The sequence below is a fragment of the Chiloscyllium plagiosum genome, chromosome 32 (assembly GCF_004010195.1).
Source record: "Chiloscyllium plagiosum isolate BGI_BamShark_2017 chromosome 32, ASM401019v2, whole genome shotgun sequence".
Lineage (NCBI taxonomy): Eukaryota > Metazoa > Chordata > Chondrichthyes > Orectolobiformes > Hemiscylliidae > Chiloscyllium > Chiloscyllium plagiosum.
The window spans coordinates 4,319,924-4,339,496 of NC_057741.1; the positions used below are offsets into that span (position 1 = coordinate 4,319,924).

At 38.9% G+C, this 19,573-nt stretch overlaps 1 protein-coding gene across 11 annotated transcripts in view; it reads left to right on the forward strand.

Moving 5' to 3' along the window:
• The window catches only part of kiaa1109 (KIAA1109 ortholog), a 420,067-nt gene that overhangs the window by 167,716 nt on the left and 232,778 nt on the right, over nucleotides 1-19,573 (forward strand). For all 11 annotated transcript variants that reach the window (XM_043674034.1, XM_043674040.1, XM_043674039.1 and 8 more), the window contains 3 exons: nucleotides 1,445-1,644; nucleotides 5,903-6,133; nucleotides 10,106-10,243. In XM_043674034.1, the coding sequence (XP_043529969.1) occupies nucleotides 1,445-1,644; nucleotides 5,903-6,133; nucleotides 10,106-10,243 (569 nt within the window). The remainder of the gene's footprint in view (nucleotides 1-1,444; nucleotides 1,645-5,902; nucleotides 6,134-10,105; nucleotides 10,244-19,573) is intronic.

Below are 19,573 nucleotides of genomic sequence, written 5' to 3' on the forward strand. Positions count from 1 at the left end.
TTTTTTTTTTCCAGCAACACTCCCAGGACCTTACGATTAAGTATACAAGTTCTGCCCTGATTTATTTTTCCAAAATGCAGCACCTCACATTTATCTAAATTAAACTGCATCTGCCACTCCTCAGCCCATTGGCCCATCTGATCAAGATCTTGTTGTACTTTGAGGTAACCTCCTTCACTGTCCACTGCACCTCCAATTTTGGTGTCATCTGCCAACTTACTAACCAGACCTCTTATATTCACATCCAAATCACTTATGTAAATGACAAAAAGCAGTGGACCTAGTGGTACACCACTGGTCACAGGCCTCCAGTCTGAAAAGCAACCCTCCACCCCCACCCTCTGTCTTCTACCCTAAAGCCAGTTCTGTATCCAAATGGCTAGTTCTCCCTGTATTCCATGAGATCTAACCTTGCTAACAGTCTACCGAGGAATCCTGTCAAATGCCTTGCTGAAAATATATAGGTCGCATCTACTGGTCTGTCCTCTTTGCTGCTACTTCAAAATCTCAATCAAGTTTGTGAGACATGATTTCCCATGCACAAAGCCATGTTGACTATCCTTAATCAGTTCTTGCCTTTCTAAAGACATGTAAATCCTGTCCCTCAGGATTCTCTCCAACAAGTTGCCCACCACCGATGTCAGGCTCACTGGTCTATAATTTCCTGGCTTTTCCTTAACACCTTCCTTAAATATTGCCACCATGTTAGCCAACCCCCAGTCTTCCGGCACCTCATCTGTGACTATCGATCATCCAAATATCTTACCAAGGGGCCCAGTAATCACTTCCCGAGCTTCCCACAGAGTTCTGGGGCACACCTGATCAGGTCCTGAACCTTGTAGCGAAATGAAGAAACTTATTTTGCAGGGCAGTATACTTTTAAGGCTTAATGCCTAGAGTTGCTCGTAATACTCTAGATGTGGCCTAACTAGTAGACAGTCAGTGAGATTGTAGTGAGAAGCCAAAATGTGAAATAAAATGGGGATTAGAAGAATGCTCTTCACAATATATTGTTAAAATGTGGATTTTTCTATTGCAATAATTTGAATAAAGTCCTTTTTTTTTAAAACACACTTACATGCTTGCTAGATGAACTATAATGAAGGTGATAGTGAGGAAACAGGAGAGTGGGACTGGATCAAATGGTTTCTGGAAACAAATGTCCAAACAGACTTGCACCAAAAAACTTCTTTTTTGTATTTCAGCATGCTATGGCACAAATTAATAAAAGTGGCTTCAACTTATTTTTAAGTGCTATGTTGAATATGTATCATGCAACATTTTGCAAGTTGTTTAATGAGAGTAGTAGAATTTTAGAAATTATTAAAATCAGTAGGAACAACCGAGGTTATGTATTCTCAAATTTAAGTTTAGTTTCAACAGCTAACCTATGTCTGTGTGAGAAAATGCTTTTTAAAAAAATGTACAACCTTTCTTTTTGAAGTATTTGAAATGCAGCAGTCAACATCAAGATCATCACAGAAGTCCTCTGAACGAATTCTGCATTCTCCTTCAGTTTCACAGCGACAGCGTATCGATCCTTCTGAACTTGCACCTGATAAACTACATGTTGAGCTAGAAATGTCTCCTGATTCACAAATCATTCTGTATGGGCCACTTCTTAAAGCATTGTTATCTATCAAGGTACAGACTTTTAATTTCTCACACCACATCAAAAATCTTTTAAACTTGAGGCAGATTTTCAAAGTTATTTGGAACTTACTTTTATATTATTGTATGGCCTTTGTGCCAGTCTTCTACCTCAAAGGATCTGTAACTGTTGCAGTACAAGAATATCCATTAGCCAAGAAAAAAAATTAATATTCCCTGTTAATCTGTTTTGTCCCTTGCCCTCTGAAATATTTTGATTTTATTGGATTATATTATGAGCATTGGTCATTGTCCATTATAGTTAGACTTAATAACAAGTGTCAGCATTCTTTTTAATTATGATTGTTTTGTTGTAAGACCATTTCAGTAGTTACGGCAATGTTGCTAGATGGTAAGCAACAAGAAGAACATTTCCTCTCTCTTGCTGTTTTCCTTCTATCCCTTTGTGTCCTACCCTCCATATCCTAGGAACATTGTTCATTAGTTGCCACTTTCATGTTCCCAGTGTCAGTTTTTAAATGCAAGGCAAAACTGCTGAATTAGATTAGTCTCTTAAATAACCTAGTTGAGCATTGCTGTTACAAATTACATTTACAACAGTGAAATTTCTAAAGGAGCTTCTTGTCAAAAGGAAGAAGGCAGCTTACATAAGGTGGAGGAAGCAGGGATCTAGCACAGCTTTTGAGGATCACATGCTTACTAGAAAGTAGCTCAGAAATGGACTGAGGCAGGCCAGAAGGGAGGACAAAAAAGCCTTGGCAGGAAGCATGAGGGAGAACCCAAAGGCATTTTACTCATACGTGAGGAATAAGAGAATGATCAAGGAGAAGGTAGGGCCGATCAGGGATAGCGTAGGGAACTTGTGCGTGGAGTCTGAGCAGATAGGGGAAGCCCGAAATGAGTTTTTTGCTTTGGTTTTCACTAAGGAAATGGACCTTGTGAATGAAAACTTTGAGGAGCTCAGAAACAGGTTTGAACAGATCAAGATTGATGAAGTTGATGTGCTGGAAAGTTTGACAAACATCAAGATTGATAAGTCCCCAGGGCCAGACCAGATTTATTCTTAGGTTGCTCCAGGAAGGGAGAAAGCAGGTTGCTAAGCCGCTGGCGAAGATCTTTGCTTACTCACTCTCCTTGGAATTGTACCGGGGAATTGGAAGGAGACGAATGTTACCCTTTTTCAAGAAGGGGAATAGGGAAATCCCTGGCAATTCCAGACCAGTCAGTCCTATGTCTGTGGTCAGCAAGGTTTTAGAAAGAATTGAGGGATAGGACTTATGACTATTTTTGAAAAGGCATAGCGTAATTAAAGGCAGTCAGCTTGGCTTTGTGAGGGGCAGGTTGTGCCTCACAAATCTTATTGAGTTCTTTGAGTAGTGGACGAGACAGATCAAGCAGTGGTTAGAAATGGAAAGAATTCTGCCTGGGGGTCAGTGGTGAGTGGCATCCCGCAGCCTCTGTTCTTGGGCTTCTACTCTTTGTAAGATGACTTAGATGAGGTTGAGGGGTGGGTTAGCAAGTTTGCCGATGACGCAAAGGTTGGAGGTGTTGTTGATAGTATTGAGGGCTGTTGCAGGCTGCAGCGTGACAGTATGCAGAACTGTGCTGAGAAATGGCAGATGGAGTTCAACCTGGATAAATGCAAAGTGATGCATTTTGGAAGGTAGAACATGAATGCTGAATATAGGATTAAAGACATGATTCTTGGCAGTGTGGAGGAATAGAAGGATCTTGGTGTTCAAGTGCATAGATCCTTCAAAGTTGCCACCCCAAGTGGATAGGGTTGTTAAGAAAGCATATGATGTTTTGGCTTTCATTAACAGGGGGGTCAAGTTTAAGAGCAGTGAGGTTTTGCTGCAGCTCTACAAGACCCTGGTAAGACCACATTTGGAATATTGTGTCCAGTTCTGGTCGCCCTATTATAGGAAAGATACGAAGGCTTTGGAGAGGGTGCAAAGAAGGTTTGCCAGGATGGTGCCTGGACTTGGAGGGCTTATCTTACAAAGAGTGGTTGTCTAACTTCAGACTTTTCTTACTGGAGAGAAGGAGGAAGACTGGTGACCTGATCGAGGTATACAAGGTAATGAGAGGCGTGGATAGAGTCAATAGCCAGAGACTTTTCCCCAGGACAGGATTGACTGCTACGAGGGGTCATAGTTTTAAGATATTAGGAGGAAGGTATAGAGGAGATGTCTGAGGTAGGTTCTTTACACAGAGTTGTGAATGCATGGAATGCGTTGCCAGCGGTGGTGGTGGAAGCAGAGTCATTGGGGACAATTAAGGAACTGCTGGACATGCACATGGATATCAGTGAATTGAGGGGTGCATAGATTAGGTTACTTTATTTTAGGCAAAAGTGAGGACTGCAGATGCTGGAAACTAGAGTTTAGATCAGAGTGTGCTGGAAAATCATAGGTCAGGCAGCATCGGAGGAGCAGGAAAATCGACATTTCGGGCAAAAGCCCTTCTTCAGGGCTTTATTTTAGATTAGGAATAATCCTCAGCACAACATCATGGGCCGAAGGGCCTCTTCTGTGCTGTACTTTTATATGTTCTATGTTCAAAATTACAACTACAGAAATAATTGCATAGCAGTATCATTACAGTATGTTTTTCCGTGGGAAGCAGGCTGTATGCATCCCTGAAGAAGGGCTTATGCCCGAAACGTCGATTCTCCTGCTCCTCGGATGCTGCCTGGCCTGCTGTGTTTTTCCAGTACCACATTTTTCAACTGTATGTATTACCAGCACTGATTTGAAAAAAAGCTTGTTTGGCAATTCTTGCTTATTTTCACTTTTGGTCTACGTTAGCAATTATCCTTCTATGGGAAGATGGTGGAATAATAATGTTACTGGTTTGGCATTCCAGAGGGACAGACTAATGCCCTGAAGAGCATTGATAAAATTGGAATGTAAAGCTAGCCTCAGTATGGTTGCCATCACTAAACCATTAAACCATTCAGTTAACCTTTTCTCAGGGAAGTTGAATCTACCATCCTTAACAAGTTTGGGCATTGTGTGACTCCAAGTCCTTCACAGTGTGATTGATATTGCTTCCAAATTGTCATCTGACATAATGTTCAGTTCAAAAGCAATTAGGGATGGATGACCAATGCTGGCCTTGTCAGCGATGCCCATATCATATGAAGATGTCGAGAAACAAAATGACTAAGTAGCAACCGTGTTGTGCTTTGAAACTACTATTTATTATATACAATAATGGACATCCCATTTCAGGAATAATTTAAAACTTAACATTAATTAGAGTCAAAAAGTGTGTTGCTGGAAAAGCACAGCCTGTCAGGCAGCATTCGAGGAGCAGGAGAGTCAACATTTCAAGCATAAGCTCTTCATCAGGAACGTGGGGGAGGCCCAAGGCCCCACCCACCTCCCATTTATCTCTCAAATATGAAATGCATCATCCTTTGCCATTTTCGCCACCGACAAACAGACCCCACCACCAGAGATATATTTCCCTCTGCACTCCTATCTGTGTTCCGCAGAGATCATTCCTTCCGCAACTCCCTTGTTAGGTCCATGCCAGCCACCAACCCAGGATTTTTGATTTTTCTGAGAAGTGAAAATGACTTTCATGTTAGTTAAACAAAATGTAGTCTTGTGTTTCAAGTAAATAAATCTACATTCTCAGTGATAAGACAGAGAATTAAAGTGATCATGTTTTGTTTTTCCAGTTGCTCCAAAATAAAGTTACACACATGCTCGATATTGTTTTCTGAAGCATAAGTGGAAAGTGTTAGAGACTGGGGAAACAGCCCTTTCATTGATTGATAAAAGGGAAACACCGCAGATACTGGAAATCTGAAATGAAAGCAAGAAGCACTGGATATACTCAGAAGATCTGACAGTGTTTGTGGAAAAAGAACCAGAGTTAATGTTTTAGTTAAATTTACCTCTGAGTTATAAAGAAGAATCCTGTTAATTTGAAACATTAAATCTGCTTGTCTTTCTATAGCTGCTGCCAGACCTGTTGACTATTTCAGCACATTCAGATTTATTTAATTGATTTAATTCACTTTGAAACTAGACAGTCAGCTATAGAGAATCTTGTGCCTTTGGTCCCCAAATACTTTACAAAAGGGGTTGGTAGTACTTAAAACAAATAAGTGGGTAACAATGTATTAACCACTTAACAACAAAATTGTCCTATTCTGGACCAAAAAGGCATATACAGATTTATGTATTGAGCAATTACTGTAAGATTATTCTTTTGTCTGTGAAGTATAACTGACAACTATACTGGCACTGTCTCACATGTCCCATTCTTTTAAAAGGAAAATTACTTTGGTGAAGATGACATGTATACTGATTTTGAAGAAGTGGCCACAAGCCCTGTGCTGTCATTGTCAACATCCTCTAGTTCTGGATGGGCAGCAGTTGGAGTTGAAGAAAATGAGAAGATAGAAGCTGAGAATGGAGGCAAGCAAATTCATCCACTTACACTCCGCCCCTGGGACATCTCTGTCCTCATTAACTTGTGCAAGGTGCATGGAAAACTTCCAGTGGTGAGTGAATTAGAACAGGAAATATGTAATTTAAAGCAAGCTGTTACTGAATCTCTATTTTTTGTATCGCTGTGTTTGACTCTGAGTATCTAGTTTGTATTTAGTTTAAGAAAATATGTTATCAACCAGTCTGTATAATGATTAAGAGAATAACATGGGTAAGAGTGCAGTGCACATACATGTCACTAAATAGTACATCACTCAGATTGAGGTGATGTAATGATTAATAATTGTGACATTCTCACAGATTTATTAACACAAATTAAGTTTGAAATGTTTGCTTTCTGAAATACATCCTGAAGTTTGCTTTCTGTGTTGATATATGCAAGGAAGAACCCAAGGAATATTAACATTTTCAGGTTGGCTTTCTTCCCCTGGACTAAGTGGTGGTAATAAATGTATAATTTTATACCTCTTATGAGCTGTGATTTGAATTGTATTGATAGCAGATCTGCTGTGTGATAGAACATAGAACATAGAAGAATACAGCGCAGTACAGGCCCTTTGGCCCTCGATGTTGCGCCGATCCAAGCCCACCTAACCTATACTAACCCACTATCCTCCATATACCTATCCAATGCCCGCTTAAATGCCCATAAAGAGGGAGAGTCCACCACTGCTGCTGGCAGGGCATTCCATGAACTTACGACTCGCTGAGTGAAGAACCTACCCCTAACTTCAGTCCTATATCTACCCCCCCTTAATTTAAAGCTATACCCCCTTGTAATACCCGACTCCATACGCAGGAAAAGGTTCACACTGTCAACCCTATCTAAACCCCTAATCATCTTGTACACCTCAATCAAGTCACCCCTAAACCTTCTTTTCTCTAAGGAAAACAGCCCCAAGTGTCTCAGTCTTTCCTCATACGATCTTCCTTCCATACCAGGCAACATCCTGGTAAACCTCCTCTGCACCCGTTCCAGTGCCTCCACATCCTTCCTATAGTATGGCGACCAAAACTGCACACAATATTCCAGATGCGGCCGCACCAGAGTCTTATACAACTGCAACATGAAACATGAAACATACTGTAATTGAACAGTAAAACAGTCCCAAGGGCTGAATGGCCCTCTCCTGGCCCTCTGTTGTGAAATGATGATAAGCATGACTGGGTTTGAATTGGCTTCACTCGGGTCCCTCAGCAGCCCCTTCTTACCCCTCTTCCAGGTCATTTATAAAAATGTCAAACAGCAATGGTCCCAAAACAGATCCTTGCGGAACACCGCTAGTGACGGCACTCCATGAAGAAACTTTGCCATCAACTACTACCCTCTGTCTTCTTCCATCCAGCCAATTCCTAATCCAAACCTCCAACTCACCCTCAATGCCATATCTCCGTATTTTCTGCAGTAGCCTACCATGGGGAACCTTATCGAACGCCTTACTAAAATCCATATATACCACATCTACTGCTTTCCCCTCATCAACCTCCTTCGTCACCTTTTCAAAGAATTCAATAAGGTTTGTGAGGCACGACCTGCCCTTCACAAAACCATGCTGACTATCCTTGATCACATTATTCCTATCCAGATGTGCATAAATCCTATCCCTTACAATTCTCTCTAAGACTTTGCCCACAACAGAAGTGAGACTCACCGGCCTATAGTTACTAGGGTTATCCCTACTCCCCTTTTTGAACAAGGGAACCACATTTGCTATGATGTGAGGTGGCAGGTTTTGTTTTGCGTAACATTACTGTAGTAGATTGTTGTATATACATTTTGAGGTGATGACCCTGAGATTTAGGAGCAGCAATAGGCTGTTCATCCTTTTGAGCATGTTTGCCATTCGGTAAGATCTTGACTGATCTGATAATCATCATAGAATCCCTACAATGTGGGAGCTGGCCACTTGGCCCATCGAGTCCACATTGACCCTCCAAAGAGCATTCCACCCAGACCCACCCCCAACCCTAAAACCCTGCATTTCCCCTGAATAGCATCCCTAGATGCTATGGGCAATTTAGCATGGCCAGGAATGAGACTGGAGAGACCTTCATTCCTGAGATCATTACAAGAATGATCTTCTCCAACATCACATCTTTCCGTAGATATGGGACCTAAAACAGTATTCCAAATATTGACAAACAGAGCCTTATACACCCTCAACAGTGCATCGGTAGTATTGTAGATGATCTTTCAGTTGATTGAACTGCTAAACATTCACTGACATGGCTTATGACCTAACCTAAGCTGTCTTTATTGCCTTGGTGTTCTCAAGTGCATTGTTTATTATAACACACCTGATATTTTGAACCGATGTTTTATGAATAGAATACAATTTAGTGAATGTAAATGTGTAGTTTAAATGCCCTATGTATAACTTTATGGTAAAAACAGATTTTAAGGTTGGGATAATGTCAACATATTACATGCTAGCTATATAGTTCCTGAGTATCTCCAAAAACTTTTATTTCCAGTGCTTGATCTGCAACATGTAAGAATAAGTTTATTTGATGTATCTTACACTGGAACAGTTTCTCTTTTATGAACTAGGTAGGATAATAGGAACACCTTTTCAAGTGAAAGAACAGTCTGATATTTATCCTGACCCTCTATGTTATAATAGTTATTTTTGTCGTCTTAGCAGATTTGGGAAGATAGGCATTAAAGGCATGTCAAAATCAGTGCTCATATAGATCTTTAGATCATTACATTGTCACCTGGACTTTAGACCTTGTTGAGGAGTGATTTTTTTTAACAGTCTATTTTTGCTACGTTTTCTCTTGGATTTTCTCATCTCTTTTAGATTCTTCCATCCGTTTTTAATCATTGCAGTCAGGCAGCTGAACATACCACTAGAAACTATGAGGAATTAACTTGAGTTATTTGAATGTCAGTTTTGCTTTCCATTTAAATCTCACATTTGTATGTGACACAAGAACTGAGAGACAAGAACTGTGGTCTAGATCTTGGCTACCCACAGTTTTCTGCCACTCCATACTACTTAAACCCCAGTTAGGATTGTGGACTCATTGGATAGTATGGAGTTGTAGTTATGCTGATACTCGAGTGCGTTTTAGTGTATGTTTTCAAATTTTTTTTATAATGTGGTCATAATTATTTTGATGTATGTTCTCTGGTAGTTGTTCAATTACCTCAAAATGCTTGTTTTGCCTAATAGTAGGAAACAAAACTTTCTGTATTTCATCAGCTAATTCTGGGATAATGTTAAGTTTTCTTCAACAAAAATACTTTTTACTATACCATTACATCTAATGCTTACGATGTATGTGTAATTTTTCTTCCCATCTCCGGTCTTCCAATCATGTTTCCTTGCTAAATGATGCATGAATCTAATCTTTCAATGACTGTCAGTTCTCCTGTGAGATGTGCTTCAAAAAATATGAAAAGATTAATGTTGCTAGGATCTTTCTTGTACGAGTTATTTCATATTCAGCCTCTTGTCTTGTAGCTCAGAAATTGTACCAATATTCTAGCCAAAAGTAATCTTACTGTATTTTTCATCTTTCACTTCCATTTCTTCCCTCTCCTAGTTCTGGGCCACGATGGGCAATTGTGATGCCCCCAATTAATCAGAAAAACCTTAATATGAATATTCAGTATCATATTACATTGTACATTTTCTCACTCAAGGGGTTAGAACACTGACTTGGAATGACTGAACAATATGCCTTACTGAACTAATCATTTTATTAATTAGTAGAATACATCACTACCTTTCCATGAAACAAAATTGGATTTAGTCTACAGTCAATATGAATCAATCTAACTGCTACTGTGTCTTAGCTCAGTGTAAGCATATTTAACCTCTAAGGTAATCTCTCATTATTGGGGGATTTATGCTAACATTTCTATTTATAGTTTTATAGAGCTAGATTAGCTAGTTAACTAATTGCTGTAATATTTTAAGTTCAACAAATACTTTAATATTGTAAAGTGTAAGAAATTATATTATGGATTTATTCAGTAGTCTATCTGAAAAGATTTCATATATGATTTGTTTCAGCATTGCAGCAGTGATGGTGCGGAATGCCCAACAGCATTTCTGGAGAGACTTTGTTTTGAAATGAAGAAGGGATACAAAGAGACAATGCTACAGCTTATTTTGTCACCTATTTACATTTTTGTGAGCGACAGCTACCCGGTAAGGAGTTCAAAGCAATTGAATAATAACATTCGTACTTTGTGGATAAGCATTGGTGAAAAACATTTTTTTTTATTTTAGCTACGCACGTTAAAATGAAAAGGCAAGGCTGACTGAATGTAGCTACGTCGTTATGTCTGTAACTATTGTGCAATTAGAAAAAGGTATAATTTTATCATTCCTGCAAGACCTGTCAAGATACAAAATATAAAACGATAAAGTTGAAAATCTTCAGTTCGCCTGCTGTAACTTTGGGAGAAGGATGCACTATAGGCTGATACATGGATTTACTTAGCCTCACATTCAATTCTTTTAAAATACCCACTTGCAGCTCTTACTAGACTGTTCATACAAAATGAGCTGTGGTAAGCAGCTTGACTCATGATGTTGAAAAGCTGACCAGGGTAACTGGAAGTCTAGCCCCACTAACTGTAATTGAAACACTTTTCTTGGGTGCACTGTTGGATTTTTACTCACTAATTTATTTGTCAGAAGTTTTGTTCTGCATCCCTTTTCTCCTTTCAAGATCTCTTTCAAAAAAGTTGGCTTGCTTCAGCTGAGGTTCCCAGCTTCCTGATATAAACTTACACTTCGATGCACTTCTAGTGGTGTGAGAAAGTAAGAGTTTCCTTTTAATGGTGTCAACTTTGGCTGGCTTAGCTTGTCAGCATTAGAAACTTTAAATGGACACATCAGCGTGTGGATTTTGGATTTTTCATCTTGTGTCTGATCGATTGACAATTTAAAAATTCTTTTTAGAAAGATAAAAAGAATAACCAAGAATTATCAAGAGATTGATTATTTATCCTGAGTAAATGTTGTGGTGTGATGTATAAAATTCATAATGAATAATGTTGGAGAAAGGACATTGCAACTGCTTCATTTGTAAATGGAAGCTCTTTTTCACAGCACTATTGAATAATTTGACTTTCTCTGTGCTTCTGAGTTTGTTCTATTTGTTCAGTCTTGGGATCTTTATTTTATTTGGTATTATTTGCAAAAATTGTAATAATGTAGGAATAAGCCACAAAAATTCAGAGCTGAAAATGTGTTGCTGGAAAAGCGCAGCAGGTCAGGCAGCATCCAAGGAGCAGGAGAATCGACATTTCGGGCATGAGCCCTTCTTCAGGAATGCATCTCCAGCATCTGCAGTCCTCACTTTCTCCTTTTAAAAATTCATCAGAGATGAGGTTTCACTGGCTGGGCCCCAATTTATTGTTCATCATCAGTTGCCTTTGAGAATGTGGTAGTGAGCTGTCTTTTTGAACCAGTGCATTCTATTTGGTGCAATTATATCCAAAATATAGGGAGGAAGAAGGAAAATCCAGAATTTGACTCAGTGACTGAAGAAATGATGAAATAGTCCCAATTCAGACTGATTTGCTTGGAGGATAACTTGCAGGTAGTGATATTCCCATACACCTGCTGCACGTGTCCTCCTGGATGATAGTGGAAGGTATCTCAGGAACCTTAGTGAGTTTCTACTTTGCATCTAGTAGTTGGAACTGCTTCTACAGTTTATTGGTGATTGAGGGAGTGAATGTTTGTGAATGTGGTACCAATCACATGGGTTACTTTGACCTGAAATGTGTCAAGCTTCTTGAGTGCTGTTGGAACTGCACTCATCCAGGCGGGTGGAAAGTATTCCATCACACTTCTGATTTGTTCCTTTAATTATGGTTCCAGGCTTAGGGGATTTGTCTGAGTATTGCAGTAATCCAATCCTCTGACCTGGTCTTGTAGCCACTGTATTTACATGACTAGCCAAGTTCAGTTTCTAGTCAGAGGTAACCCCCAGCATTCTAGTAGGTGATTCAGTGATGATAACACTATTGAATGTCAAGGGGTGATAGTTTCTGCCTCTTGTTAGAGATGTCATTGTTTGCTCCCTTTCTGGTAACAGTATTACCAGTCACTTATAAGTTCACACTTGGATATTGTCTCTGTCTTGCTGGATTTGGATATAGACTGCTTCAGTATCTGAGTTGGCAGAAATAGTACTAAACATTATACAAACATTAGCAAATGTCTGGTTTTGCATCACTTCATCTTCAAATTCTGTTTAAGTGCAATGATCAGACACTTTAATTGTATGTAATAAAATTAGAATACTGTGGATGCTGATAATCTGAAACAAACACAGAAGACTCTGGAGAAGCTCAAAAGATCTGGCAGCATCTGTGCAGAAAGAGAAGAGTTAACATTTTGAGTCCAATATGATTTATTCAGAAGCTGAACAGTCAGAATTGACATGTACTGATAGACCTGTTGAGTTTCTCCAGCATTTTCTGGTTTTAATTAGGTTAACTTGTGTAACCATTGTTGCAAGTAACAATTGTTGTACTGCCTTTGATTGGCAAGTACCCTTCTGCAGTGATAAAGTATTCTTTTGTTGTACCTTATGTCCTTGCTCAATCAGAGCTTTTGTTTTGATAAATGATGGTATTTTGACTATTTTTATCCTGTACTGTCAGGGCATAAACTTATTGATGGGAGAATTTGAATGTATGAACGTTTTTTTCTTTCACGTATCCTTAGAACATTATCTATTTCTATCTCGGTACATGCCTGTTTGCTGCGATGAACTCAAAATGTTCTTTGTACAATGGAACAACTCAGTTTAAAATTCTTAAAATGATACCAATTGAGGTTTTAAAATTTTTTGAGAGAACGTGTAGCAATGATCAATGGTGTGAAGTTATCCATAATTCTTTGTTGCTTGCAGTGGACAAAAATATCTTCCTCAGTATTATTTAGCTTTCTGTATCTTGGATTATTCATATGATTAAGGGAGCTTTCATTTAGTTTTACGCTAATATGCATGTGTTTCATTCTAACAGGAAGCATATTTTAAGCTTTGTGGCTGTTTATTAAGTAGCTAGATTCTAACAACAGAATTAGTTTTGTTGTGACGCATGTCCCATTATGCCTGCACCAGTTCTCAAACATCATTGCCTAGTACTATCTCCTACCTTTTCCCCTTAAAGTAAAATGTTTTCATTTTGGGTAGTTTACTTTTGGTAACTCTGTTTTTGAATGTAAGAACTAAAAGAATACAATTTGAAATGACTGTAGCTCATTGGTAAAGCTAATCGACCTTTGCACATATCAAGATTCCAAAGATTTGAATTCCAAGAAACTGTATCACAGTCACATTACAGCTGCTTACAAGGATGACTGCAAATATTCTGAGTGGAAGATCTGAAAAAGTAAGCTTCAACGTTAGGACAAGGATCAAACAAGACTGTGAGATAGTCCTTATTCAATTTTCAAACTACCTGACGGCAGATATTCAACCCATCAAAGATCACCTGCCCTCTGGTGTCAGCAACTCTAGTTGGCAAACTGTTTCACCAGTTACATCAGTGCCAAGATTAAACTAATCACCATAAATCTACATGATCCACTGTTTGCAAGTGACTGCAATGTTGTGCATATTCCACACCAGATTTGCAAACGACTCTTGTGTTACAAAGTTGAAGGCATGTACTGTACTTTTAAGAGAGAGAGAATGTTGTTCTGAACTGAGAGATTACAAGTACCTGTGTACATGACTAGATGGTAGTCCCAGAGTGTACTGGAAAATTGAAAATTTGTAACATTTGGCTGTAAAATGGATACCTGAGTTTTGGTTGCTGTTCTGACAACAATTTGAATTTAACCAATCCGCTTAAAATTATGCCCCAGGATTCTTAACCCAATCGGGTTTGAATTTATTGTTTTGCCAACATCAAACCAATGACACAATCTGATGTTGGGGGAGGGGGGGTGTATAAGAAGTGGACATTTTGAAAATTGGTCAGAAGGCTGTAGAGATAGAAACTGGAGAACTACTTGCCCATCTAACATATTACTGTCCAAGAAATAAGGAAATATTGTCTATCAAAGGCACCTTTTCATATGGAACATAATTGCAGTAAAAAGAAAGATGACAACCCAGGGAGATCTTCAGCAAGAAGAGTGAAGTCACAGAAGAAGACAGCAACTGCATGATTTGAATTGAAGTTGATGTAATTTTAATAAGTGTCTTATTGAAACAGCATATTGTTATCGAGTTGGAGGCACCTGGTAAGCAGTTAAGAGAAAGGGTCACTTAGAGTTGTGAATCGTTGTTGTTTAATGTTCACTTTTAGAGTTATAAAATAATGATGTTATTTTCTTCAAATACTGTTGTCTCTATGGACTTTAGTAAGGCGTTTGACAAGGTCCTGCATGGCAGACTCATCATGAAGGTCACCTCGGATCCAGGGAGAGCTAGCTAATTGGATTCAAAATTGGCTTGATGGTTGGAAAGCAGAGTGTGTTGTTAGAAGGTTGTTTCTTAGACTGGATGCCTGTGATTAGTGGTGTGCCACAGAGGCCAGTGCTGGAATCTTTGTTATTTGTTATTCACATACGTGATCTAGATGTGAATGTGCAAGGCATGATTAGTAAGTTTGCGATTGATACAAAATTAGGAGGTATCGTGATCGTGAGGAAGGTTATCAAAAATTACAGAAGGATCTTAATCAGATGGGGAAATGGGCTGAGGATTGGAAAATACAATTCAATATGGATAAGTATGAGGTGTTGCATTGTGGAAAGTCAAACCAATGTTGGGCTTATACAGTGAATGGTAAGGTCCTGTGGAGTGTTGTGGAACAGAGGGACGTAGGAGTACCAGTACATAGCTCTTTGAAAGCAGCATCACAAGTAGAGACAGGGTTGTGAAGAAGGTATTTAGCATGCTGGCCTTCATTGATTGAGGCATTGAATATCGGAGTTGGGATGCTAGGTTACAGTTGTATAAGTCACTGGTGAGGCTGCACGTGGAATATTGTGCACAGTTTTGGTCACCCTGTTATAGGAAAGACATAGTTAAACTGAAAAGAGTGCAAGGAAGATTTACGAGGATGTTGCAAAGACTAGGTTGACCAGGATAGGACTTTATTCCTTGGAACACTGGAGACTGAGGGGTAACTATACTGAGGTGTATAAAATCAGGAGGGGCATAGCTAGAATGATTGCATATCATTCCTACACACACACGGACACGGACACAGGTATACACACCCTTATAGACACACACACTCCCACACTCTCACATGCACCCCCTCACAGACTTAAGACACTCTGCACTCACTACACACACACACACCCCACCCCAGACAGACACACACACACAGACAAAGACCCACATGCACACATATATTTTGTGTGGTGAATTTGTACTTGCAGAGTTACATTGCACTTTGCTCAAAAACTGCATACATTCAAGTAGAACACTGAGCTCAAAAACTGCATGAATTTATGTAAACTCTTATCTCACATTTTAGATTAGAATCTATCTAAACATCAGGTCATAGACAGAGAACACAGGGGGCTAACACCTTCAACATATTGTCTAGCTATCACCATTGTTAACAGCTAACCCGAGAATGCAACTTCTTTTAAAATAAAAAGGGTTTTGTGATTTACAGATGAAAAAGTGAAACTATCACTGTATTCTAACAGATGAAAGGCTTAACAGTTAATCAATTTTTCAATGTATAATTTCAGTTACATCACACTGCAAATTTTTGCTATAAATTCTGTGTTACGATCGAGCCCTCCACAATCACCTGATGAAGTAGCGTCGCTCCAAAAGCTAGTGTGCTTCCAATTAAACCTGTTGGACTATAACCTGGTGTTGAGATTTTTAACTTTGTACACCCCAGTCCAACACCGGCATCTCCAAATCATGCATTATTCTATGACTATACGTTGGATCAGTTGAATCAATATAGCCTTCTACAAACTATGGCATGAGTGTTTGACAACAAAACCTCATTGTATAGAGCAATTGTCATCACCATACTTCTGTATTGCAGTGAAATCTGTGTATTTGGGACACAGAAGATCATTTGAGAAATCCAATTTGTGCATGGCCTATCTTCTGGATTCCTTGCGAGGACCACTGAACAATAGTAATGTCCCTCTTTGAAGCTAAATCCGAAAGCATTCATGCAAAACTCCTGAAGCAATCATCCCAACACCCACAAATGAAGCTGCATTAGAATATTACTTCAACAAGCCACCACACACTGCAGCACAGAGGAACTATGCAGAGCAGAGGAAAATCGCCTATATAGTGTATTAAAAAAGAATGGGTACCCAATAAACACAGTCTGCTGATTTTCTCAGCAACAGGCCCCAACATAAGGACAAAACTCATCCAGAAACCGTAGCCACTCTCCCCTACATCAAAGACATCTCCGAAATGACTGCCAGATTACTCAGACCCTCCTTGGCATCATGGTAGTCCACAAACCCACCAATACAATAAAACAGCAGCTAATGAACTTGAAAGACCCTACAGAGATGACAAGCAAAACTAATATGTTTAAAAAATACTTTGCAAGAACTGTAACAAGCACTACATTGGATAAACAGGCAGAAAACTAGCTACCAGGATGCATGAACATCAACTTGTCTCAAAAAGACATGGCCCACTCTCACCAGTATCCCTACATACAGATGAGGAAGTACTCCACTTCGACTGGGAGAACACATCCATCCAAGGTCAAGCCAAATAGGGGGAGACATGAGAATTCCTAGAAGCATGGCATTCCAACCGGAACTCTATCTACAAATACATTGACTTGGATCCCATTTACCACCCCTGAGGGAAAAAAATCAGGAAATGACATCACCACAGGAAATTACATCAGCAACCCAAGGAAACCTAAACAGATAAAAATAGAAAATGGGCCATGCCACCAGTGCTTCATCCGGAGGCTCACTGATGCTGTTACCTAGTATGGTGATGAAACGTCTGAAAATGAACCTTCCAGCTCACTGAGCAAACCTACATCCAGAACTTCAACCTCAGCTACAAATCTTCTCAAAACTCACTAACTCCTGAAAAATCCTGAATTGGGCACTATTTTCTGAAGACTGAAAACAGTCTTTTCATCTTCAGATCCCGTTTTCTCAGTTCTCAAATGGCCTTGATTTTAGGGGAGGAGGAATTGTACGATTCCTCTGATATTCCCCTTGAAACTCTGTAATGCTGATATTAATCCCTGGGAGGAGCTCGCTGCCAATCTTCAGAATAATGTCTACCTGACTATGCATCATGCTTGGTTGTCTTAATGGTGAGGAAGAGTAATGGCAAAGAAGGAAGGAAAAAGAAGCAAACTCTGCAATCCGAATCCAACCTCTATTTGGATGTCAATTCCCAAAGATCCTTGTGTCAAGAATTGGACTGCTCAACCACAGCGAGGCGGCCCATGAAAGAAGTTTTGCCCCTGAGTAGTTTCATTCTCCAATTGAGGGACAGACAACAATGAGAATTAAATTTATTGTTTATTGCTGAGCATTAGGAATTCCTAGCATTTTGTGCTTAATGCATTTATTTTCTGCAAAAACTTTCTGTTCAAAATTGAAATACGTTTTATCTGCACAAAACAGAGCCTGGTTGTTTCCAGCTCAATGTTAGAAAGATGGCATGTGTATCTACATGGACTTTGACTGTACTTTCTCATGCTTGGAACGTCGATTCTCTTGCTCCTCTGCTGCCTGACCTGCTGTGCTTTTCCAGCACCAACTCTCGGCTATACTTTCTCATAACCAAGCATTAGCAGAAATGTGTGTTCTGTGGTTTCTGGAAATATGCAAACCAACTACATGAAGAATTAGTGTGAAATGAGTACAAATGTCCTTCACTATAAAATAAGCATGCACTTTTTTTTTGGCTAACTGTATATGGTGGCATATCCATTTAATTTTTCAAATTACCAAGGTTCCTAAATAGAGGGATTGATTACATAAGCAAGAATGTAGTTTTAAATTCATATATTGTTGCAATTTTGGTCAAGACCAGTACCATCCATTTTGAAAGAAAGGAAATTTATGACATCAATTATTTACAAGCATAAAATTTCATGGTTTAACTTAGACTTTTTTCCTATACAAGAGCCAAACAAAGCAAATACCAAATACTATATTCCTAATGACGAATTTCAGCTCTTCTCTTTTTAGGAACAAATCGGATTCCCAACTAACAGCAGTGCACAATCAACCTGCATTCCACAGGCCTAATCTTCTTCAGTAATGGCACGTGGCTGCAGGATCTTGTCAGTTCAACTTAGATGGTTCACATTTACCTGTTATCTTCCAAGTAGCTGTGAAACCTATGTCTTGGGTTATTGTCAACTTCTGTATCTAGTCTCTGTCCTCTTCAGCCTGTCAGTACCGCACTGCTGGAATTGTTAAATATTAAGCTTAGATTGATTTGTATCCTTTTATATGTTTTAAACCAGCTTCAATCCCCTTGAAAGCTTTGGTTTTCAATCTCTGTTTTAGTTTTAGTTTCCTTTGAAACTGGAAGGATTCTGGGTTTATACACTTTACTGCAATTTCCACCTAAACTGTATTTTTAAAGGCAATATGCTGGTTGTATCACTGTTCTAAGCACAATGTTAGATGTCTGCTGAGTTGAGAAACACAAGGTGTCAGTGGAGAAGAAGCCTGAAATGAGAAACCCTCTCTGATACAAATTACAGTCATGAGATTAGAATATTGAATTTACATGGTGTACTTCTTCACTGTGACCAGTGGGGGTAAGTTATGAATCACCAAAAAAGGATCAGTGAATTTTTAGTTTTTTGTTTCCACGGCACATTCATTCTCTTAGTGGCTTTCAGTTTTTATTGAAAGTTGTATTGGTACCATCTTGATAGAATGAACAAATTTGAAACAATGAAGTGATTAAGGTGTTTTAATCATTCTTTCTTTATTGATCTATAGCAAATAAGTAGCAGGACAGCCCTTATGTTTTTCGTTTGAATTTGGATTTGTAATTTTGAAAATTGGCCTTTGATAACATCAAACAATTAAATAAGAGCCTCATAAATCTCTTCTTGCAAAAGTTGCCATACTTCTTAATGATCGAACAGAAGACTTTGGTTGGGACTTAGATTTTCAAGCCACAGTTTTTAAAAACAAAGCAAATTTGGATATATAGAAATTCTGAAGATCTCTTCTGAACGAACTGTTGGTGGTATCTTGGACAACTTGCAAGCACTGAAACAACAAGAAGAAATTCTAGACAACCATTCAAGTTAAAAGCATTGAATGTAATTACAGTCCAATCAACCATGTGATCATCATTTACAGACTATCTTTTTGCTGATCGGAAATTAAGTAGAAGAAACTCCTAAGAAATGTTTTGCTCATGTTATTTTAAAGCTTGATCCTGTGTAACTTTTTAAAAAAAATTGTATGATAACAATATAGTATTGCATGTTTTACCTGATGCAAAATGATTCTGCCTTTATAGCCAGATTGTTTTTGGCATGTTGACCTTTG